Source organism: Durio zibethinus, chromosome 6 (assembly GCF_047325235.1).
Source record: "Durio zibethinus cultivar Kanyao isolate XHJ-2024 chromosome 6, ASM4732523v1, whole genome shotgun sequence".
NCBI lineage: Eukaryota > Viridiplantae > Streptophyta > Magnoliopsida > Malvales > Malvaceae > Durio > Durio zibethinus.
Window position 1 is genome coordinate 9,704,681 of NC_143167.1, and position 9,143 is coordinate 9,713,823.

At 28.3% G+C, this 9,143-nt stretch overlaps 1 protein-coding gene across 1 annotated transcript; it reads left to right on the forward strand.

Moving 5' to 3' along the window:
• Nucleotides 1-1,232: 1,232 nt before the first annotated feature.
• LOC111285807 (zinc finger protein WIP2-like) lies at nucleotides 1,233-4,086 on the forward strand. The gene is made up of 2 exons (XM_022875407.2): nucleotides 1,233-1,879; nucleotides 3,195-4,086. The coding sequence occupies exons 1-2, from the start codon at nucleotides 1,280-1,282 to the stop codon at nucleotides 3,627-3,629; spliced, it is 1,035 nt and encodes a 344-aa protein (XP_022731142.2). The 5' UTR covers nucleotides 1,233-1,279; the 3' UTR covers nucleotides 3,630-4,086.
• The last annotated feature ends 5,057 nt before the right edge of the window (nucleotides 4,087-9,143 follow it).

The following is a 9,143-nucleotide window of genomic DNA, read 5'->3' on the forward strand; positions in this document are numbered from 1 at the left end:
GTATATATTTTATAATAATTTTTTTAGATTAAATTTTGTAATTATTTTTAAGAAGTGATATTTAATGGATACAAAAAAAATTTATAATTTTTTTTTATTTTCAAATTGTTATCTTAATAAAAAATGGCAATATTTTCATAAGTACTGTTCAACATTTAGCTTGTTTTTTAAACTGTACAAGATTTATCTTCTTCTCGCCACTTAATTTCATTCCGTGCTTTCCCCCTTTATTTCATGAATATTATCCTACTTTTGATTTTTGATGATCAAGTTTTTTTCAACATTAATCTTATTTTATTTGAAATACATTAATAATTAAAATATAAAAAATACTTTTCTAAATCCTTGAATAAGAAGGTTTTTAGATATATTTCTATAAAAATTTAGTTTAATAAAATAATTAAAATACTAATGATCAAAATTAAAAAATGTTAAAAAAAATCCAAACATGATTTTATAGGACAAGGAAGTACTATATATCATGCCTCTTCTTTTTACTCAAAATTTTTTTTTTTTTTTTTTAATTTTACTGCATCAACCTTCGTGTCATTCACTTTATGAGTTTATAATTAATACATAATGTTAATATATTATAGATTATGAATGAATTACACAATTATATTTTATAAAAATTAATTTTACAATTTAAATTAAAAAAAAGTACATTCAATTTTAAATATATATTTAAAATTATTTTTTAATGAAATGCAATTTACTAGTTGTATAGCATTATCATACTCCATCAAATATAAATTTAACTCTTCGGTCCCTCACTTTTTTTTTTTTTTAATAATTTGGTGATCTTCATTCTCCCCCAGACAAAACTTATATTATACTTTTTAAGGTGAAATATGTAAAATTTTTTAAATGATTTAATAAAAAATTTACATCAACAGATTAATAAATTTTAATATAAAAATTAATAATATGTTAAAAAACAAAAAATATTATTCATAATTTAAATTTGACTAATATTTATTTAATAATAAAAATTTTATTAAATTTTTAAAAAAATTTATATATTTAATCTACATAACAAAACTTTTTAATTTATCAATTTTATTTTTAATTTTTAATTTTAATTTAATAATTTTTAATAAAAATTTTCCCAAATTTTACTTAAAAATTAGGTCTGCAGTATTTTGATTTCCCCAAATCCAAAAAAAAAAGTAAAAAAAACTTTTGGGCTTACCTTTATTTTGATTTTGCTCTCTCTCTCTCTCTCTCAACCTGTTACCTACTCATCTAAACCAAATATCTTCTTCAACCTCTATCAACCATGTCTGATTCTGATCCCTCCTCCAGTTACTTCAATGAATGTTTCAATCTCAACCCTTTCAACCATTTCTTCCCCTCTGCACATACTTCAAATCCATCTTCACATGCTCCTAACCATGCCTACAATATTTACTCAAATACTAACCATGGAAATTCTCTTACTCAATATTTTCAGGCTTCACCTCCCTCTCCTCCTCTCAAAGAAGCTCTTCCCCTTCTCAGTTTAAGCCCAACAAAGCATGAAGAACCAGAGGATTCCTATAGTGCCAGCAAGGAGATGGAGAAAAATAAGGACAAAGAAGAAAGTTGCTACTCTAGTTTGGGTGATGATGGAACTGTCACCTTAGCTCTTCATTTGGGACTCCCCAGCCCTAGTTCTTCTTCTGATTTAATCTCAAGGTTTTCAGCTGCTGATGATCAGCAGTTTTCAGCTACTGCTGTGGCAGATAAAGAAGATGTCACTGTAGCTTCATATTACCAATCAAATACACTCAACAAGGGTCAATATTGGATCCCAACTCCTGCTCAGATTCTGATTGGACCTACACAGTTTTCATGTCCCCTTTGCTTCAAGACCTTCAATAGATACAACAACATGCAGGTAGGTTCCATAAAATGACCCTTAAATCTAAAGAAAAAGCTTCCTTTTCTCCTTCCCTCTCTCCTATGACCTAACTCTTTCTGTTTTCTCCCTTTCGATTTTTTTTCCAGCAAAAAGAGAAAACTATTTCTTTCTTTCGTTTGTACACTTCTTTCTAGCTTGATTTCAACCCTTCACTTTTATTCTACGCCTGGTTCTGATGAGAAGATAGAATATGGGTCCTTAGGGTTTTCCTTTTTCTTTTGTTCCCCTTTAATGTATTCTGTTCTCTCTCTTTTTTTCTTTTTTTTTTCTGCTTTGACACATTGATTTTTTTTTGTTTTTTCTTTTCTATTCTTAAATCTTCCTTTAGTCTAGTCCATGTCCATCCCTTATTTTGCATAATTTGTTTGGCGTTGGGATTTGAAAATTAAGAATAAATCTAGACATGGTCCAACTGAGAATAAGATCTCTACCTCTCTTTATGTGATTGAACAACACAAGCATCATGCTTTTGGTACCTTGAAGTTTGTGTTCCACTTGTGCACATAGGCAGATGTGTAGAACTGTAAGTCTCCCAGTTTCTTCCCGGGCTTATCAGACGATCTTCATCAAAGATCTACAACCCATTATTTTTCTGATTCTGAACACTCAATCCGAAGAGCCAGAACCTTTTTCTTCGCTAATCATCAAATCCCAAGCTTAAGGACCATCTCATCTTCATGAATCCCCACGCAGAGAAAAGATTTGCTTCGTCTATGAAGTAAATCAAGATTTTTCCTGCAGAGACCCTTTTGAATGAATTACATCCTCATTAATTCAGCCGCTATTTTCTCTTCTCTTCTTTAATGCATACAATATGCAGACAAAATACATTCCAAAATGTAATAGGAACCAGACCCATGTCTCTGTCTCTAACCCTATCTGAGGCACACCGTCATCATTCCAGTCCTGCCCTCCTCCAGGTTCATCCAGTTGCAAAATGGTCCTTCATTTGGAAAATTTTCAGTAAGTGTGATTCAGACTTACTACCGAAGTTACTTATTTCATGCAAGGAAGCACCCTGAGCTAATCAAAATTCTTCCCATTGTAACCCATAATCCAGGAAGATAGTATATTTCTTAGTAGTGATATTTAGGAAAAGCCTTAAGCAGTGTTCTTGCTTTTCCCTGAGTGCCTTATAAGACATCTAAATCTTTGGCACAAGTCCTAATCCAAATTAGTGGATGCTGTTTCTTCCTTTTCCTTTTCCCCTTTTTAAAAGGGGAACTGCTATAATCTGGAAATTGATAAATTTAACTTTTAATTTGCTGTTTTTTTTTTCTTAATGATGTAGATGCATATGTGGGGGCATGGATCTCAGTACAGAAAGGGGCCAGACTCTCTAAGAGGAACGCAACCAACGGCCATGCTGAGGCTCCCTTGCTACTGCTGTGCACCAGGATGCAGGAACAACATTGATCATCCAAGGTCAAAACCTCTCAAAGATTTTAGAACTCTTCAAACCCATTACAAAAGAAAGCATGGAATCAAGCCTTTGACGTGTAGAAAATGTGGGAAGGCCTTTGCTGTCAGAGGTGATTGGAGAACCCATGAGAAGAACTGTGGGAAGCTTTGGTATTGCACTTGTGGGTCTGATTTCAAGCACAAAAGGTCTCTCAAAGATCATATTAAGGCATTTGGGAATGGGCATGCAGCTTATGGCATTGACTCTTTTGATGAAGATGAACCAGCTTCTGAAATTGAGCAAGACAATGAATCCTCTCAGTGACATAGGAAATGCTGCAATACAACTTCACATGATCATAATGAAATTCATGTTTTTGTGCATTGGTTATTTGTAAACAAGGCTCCACAAGAAAAAGAAACAAATCATGCTTAATTAAGCATTAAAAGTGGGGCCCGTTATCTTCTTTTTATCCCTATTGTTTACTTTTTGGGGCTCCTTTTTCCCCTCTTACTTCAGATATTGCTTGCACTGGCTAGACCAAGTTCCTGCATGCAATTCCATTTATCTTATTTCTTCGCTTCTCTATTAGAGGCTATGTGGAATTATCATCTAAATTTACTTGTTAGTTATTAATAAACTGCAAGGATGGCCCAATGTTTCAGCTTAGCAGCATAGAATTAATATACATGGAAACTGAGTCTAGCTAGGTCATGTTCAAATTAATATCAGTCCAATCGTATTTCTCAACATTTTCATTGATCTACTTGTTTTTATGCTGTGCAAATACACGAAACATGCACACTATATACACATTTATATAAACAAAAACGTGCATCAGCACAGTCGATCGTGTGCTATATATATGGGATTTTTTTTTTTTGGGGGGGGGGGGGGGGTTTAAGAATAAGAGGAGCTTTTTTTTAAAACTATATATATCTTCTCCAGTTTTTTTCTTCTTTTTTGTGTGGTATGACCGGTAGTTTGAAAGAGGAAGTCGAAGAAGAAAAGGGAGGCCAGTTAATGATGCTAAACGCATGCATTTATTGTTCATATGGGTAGCCAACACTTTTGTCCCCAAATAATTCTTTTTGTATGCGACACACCGTAGCCCTGGCTCTAGCCCTAGACCTAGTCCTAATCCTGGCCCTGCGTAAGAATAAGCAGATTGAATAATGGGGTAGGGGCAAATTGTGAAAATGCGGTTTTGAAATGTATGGTTTTTTTTTTTCTATGGTATTTGATTCCAATTTCCTGTGCGGGAAGAGTTTTTCACTGATAGAAAGAAAAAATACCATGTTTAGATTCACAAAAGCATGGGATGGATCTTGGTGGCAGCTTTACTATAGAATTGCTGGGACCTGAGACTTGAGAGAGAGAAGAGAGAGAGTCAAAGATTGGCCCTGAAATGTCATGTCAAGCTACAGTTCGAGCATCAGAGTATGTACTATTTGTATTTGCTTTATCTTAATTAGCTGTCTCAGATTGAGCCAAACCAAAGAGAAACTGAGACTTCCGTGCATGATTTCATGCCATCAGCTTCTCTCTTCACTTTACAGTCAGGTAACCTAGGCAGTCCTTTGGGAGAGACTGCGAGTTGTTAAGAGTTTCACTTTACATGTAGATTTAACACAACAGTGTTGAAGTAGAGATCATTTCTTGTTTTCCATGTTATACAGTGAGCTGTCAACAGCATTTTCATCGTCTTTTGATTATAAAAAATGATCCGTCATGAGAGATTGATCCTTGTATCCTTGTCATGTACTTATGCTAAGGTAATAAACTAGACCTATAACTCCATTTACATTGCCATAATTTATATATAATTATAAGTCGATCTTACTTCTTATTTCTTAGTTCTCATTTTTTTAAAACAAAATTTTAGAGTAATTTATAAATAAGTTATTCAAGAGATTTAGGTCCATTGTATGTGATGAACCGATAGAGCTTATTTCAGATTTTCAATTCCATGGAAATTAAGCTGGAAAATAGTTTGAATTGATCCTTTATACTAATTCCATGGACAGATATTCAACGAAATTGATAGATTAAAAATGTTTTAGTTTTTAACAAATTACAGTCATAAATTACGTCAAGGATAATCGTAATTTTTTTAACGGTTATTAGAAATACAATCATAAATTACGTCAAAGATAATTGTAATTTTTTTAACAATTATGACTGAATATGAAGATTTCAGTTTTTTTTTTTCATTAATACTATTATTGTTGTTGTTACTATTTTTATAATTTAATATATTAAATTAACGCCACTAAATAAAATATCTTTTTCCACGACTAGCAGTGGTAAGCTTTATTTGATGTTGGTTTTTAATAGCTCTTGCATACTTTTTCCTGTTTATCCAAAGTTTTGACAATCCTTTAATTGGGATATCTGTTTTCTACCGTTAGTATTCTATTATCTATAAAATCTATTAAAACTATCAACATTTCTCAATTTCCATGAAACCTAATGATTAGAGAATTAATTAAGGCATGAAATAAATATATCATGAAATAAAGGTTGGTAAAATAAAAAATAAAAATAAATAAAATTTTTATAAAATTTTAAATTAATCTGATGATAGAGATTCTTTAAAGAATATGAGTTTTTTAAATACTCTTGATATGAGAGAATTATTTTTAAAATTTTATTAAAATATTGAAAAAACCTAAAAACTTTCCAGTATTTCAAACAATGAAATTTAATTAAGAATAAAAGACTATTTAGATAGACCATTTTAGGATAATATAAGATTAATTGATATCATTTTTTGATGGACATTATGAAGGTGTTAATTCCATCTCTACATATAAATTAATCAACAACATATAATAAAAGTTGTCCTACTAAAGTTATCCCAGAGTGAAGACAACTTTCAATTGAAGGGTAGTTCACAATTGAGCTACCAAATTCTTTTCTATTTGCCAAATAGATATTGATTGATAAAAAAAAGTTTAATAAATTATTAGGCTTGGCAGGTAAGTCTATGTTAGATTTTAATTGGATTTGGAGAAAGGAATTTGAGAGTTTGTTGAATGTCAAATTGTAATTAGGTGTGTTTTTATAAGTATTGAACTTTTATAATTTATTATCTATAATAAAATAATAATTATAAATATAAAAGATATAAATAAAAAAAAGTTACTTTCCTTTTTTCCTTTCTTTTGTTTTAAATATTTTTATAAAAAATTTATAATCTATAAAAAATTAAAAAAAAAACTATATACTTTAATCAAATAATTAATAAAAATACAACACTCATAATATATCATGAAAAATAACAAAAATTTAATAGTAATATATGAAATAATATATATTTTTAATTGTAATTCTTTAAATAATATTTTATTTATTATTTATTCGTTATTTTTATATTAAAATAATTAATCTACCCTCGACGAAGCGGGAACTAATTATAGTGAATAAAATTGCTATCTTGGTTGATGAAAAAAAATGTGATATATAGTTCTATAAATACTGTACATTCAAAATTATAAATTATAGAATTGATAAAGTAAAGACATAATTTTTTTTTTTTGGTATAAAGGTTTTAGCTTGAGAATAGAGAAAAGATTATAGATATTATGATACAAATTTTAAATTTATTAGATGTCACTTCTTAAAATTGATTGTATGAACCGCCAATGAGACTTTGGATTAGTAGCAAAGAGGAGATCCTAAAATCTTAAGGCACTATGTGTGGATTTAGTTGTTTAATTAGTTGTGTTATAATTTATTAATTGATTATTTAGTAATGTAATAATTGATTATATAAATGTAAGACTTAATTACGAGTGTAATTTCAAAAAAAAAAAAAATTATATGAACCAATTGAATTAAACGTTAAATTCAAAAATATAAAATCATACACTATAAAAATGAACTAACTTATCAATGGACACAACCATTTGTTTAGTTCTTAATTGTCATTTTTTAGGCATAGAAGGTGTGTCTCTTTTTATTATTCTTTCAAATAAATATATATATGTATGTATGTATGTATGTATGTATGTATGTATGTACATACACATTTATGTTACCCTTGTGTGAACATTAGAGAAAAAAAAGATTTCTCTATTGGATGGGTATCGGAAAGAATCCCATCATCTATCAGAGTGTAGGCAAATATTCAATTAAACTTGAATTTTCTTACAACTACCAAACAAGTACTTCACCAATTAATTAAGCTATAGCAGGCTATTGCTAGGTTTGGGTTGGGAATATGGATGGTGATGAGGGTAACAAGACACATACACGAAAAATAAAAGAAACAGAAAGCTTACAACATTGATGCTAAGAGGGTTCGACCATCTTCTGCTACTCTAATACTGGAGGAAGCCATTGCTGTTGATTTTAGTGTATTTATTGTTAAAGTCTAATTTTTTTTAAAATAAAATTGATGTTCTATTCTTCCTAATTAGGTAAAAAAAAAAAACTTGGTTAGAAAAAAAATCATGAAAAACATTTCTAAATATAAAGATTGTGAGAATAGTGGGATATCATAAAATGAAAAATAGAATATCCTCCATCCGTCTTAATTTATGTCTCTTTTTTATTTTTACATAATTTAAAAAAAGTTTTGATTTAAAAATATTTAATATTAAGTTAAATTTTTTATCTACAACTGATGTTCCATATTCAATAATTTCTAATATAAAAAAGTAAACAAATCATAAAAAATAATTTTATAAAATAGAAAATTTACAGTTTCTATGTTAAAAAAAGGGGCATAGTTTTGAAATATTCAAAAGGGTTAATGTCTTGAATTATTTTTAAATTATAGTAAAATATTTAATATAATATCTGAATTTTAAAGATTTTTAATATAATATCTTAATTATAAATCTATTAATTAACTTACTATTTGAAAAGTTATTTATCTATTGTGTATTATTATTTGAAGTTAATTACGTTATAATTAAGTATCACATTAAAAATTTTTAAAGTTTAAATATTACATTGAATATTTCATTATAATTTAAGTACTATTCATAATATTAATCCTATTAAAAAATGAAAAAAAATGAGTGGAAAAAGGTGTTTGTATGGTACATTCAAAAAACAAAAAAATAAAATAAGGAACGTACGTAGAAAAATAGTATCTAAAAAAGAATGCTAACCACACATGCAAATTTCTTTTAAGAATATATAGAGCCCAATATGCTTGAGCAATATAACGATAATCTCGTTAAAATGTATTTCCTGCATCCTTATTATCAATGGCCATGCATCCTTGGTGCTTTTAGGAAGGGGCGAGAAAAAATTTTGAAAAAACAAAAAACTGATTCGAAATCATAGAATTCGATTTTATTTAGAATTTTTTTTTTGTTTGAATAAAGATTCGATATTAAATGTATATATTAAGTTTGGATTTGATTTTAGATCAAAATATGAAAAAAAAAAAAAAAAGAACTGAATTGAATTATATATTTTTATTATTTTTTATATATTTTAAAATTTTTATAAAAAAAATAATTATTTTATATATAAACCTATTTAAATATATTAAAATCCCATTAAAATAACATAAAAAAATTTTAAATTTTAAAAATCAATAAAGCAATTTGATAAAATTTAGTTCAGATCAGATTGATTTAGAAAAAATCAATTTAAATTTGGATTAAATTTTAAAAATTTATAATAATATATATTATCTAAAAAAATTTAATTGTATCCGATCCTTCCCCACTTATGTAGCACTTTGTTCCAAGCACTTAGACTTTGCTTAGTATATGTGTGTGTCTATATATATAGACACGACTATTGATCCACTTATGTAATATAAAACTAAACAAAAGTTTTATATAATTTTTTAATCTTTAATTTTAATAGATA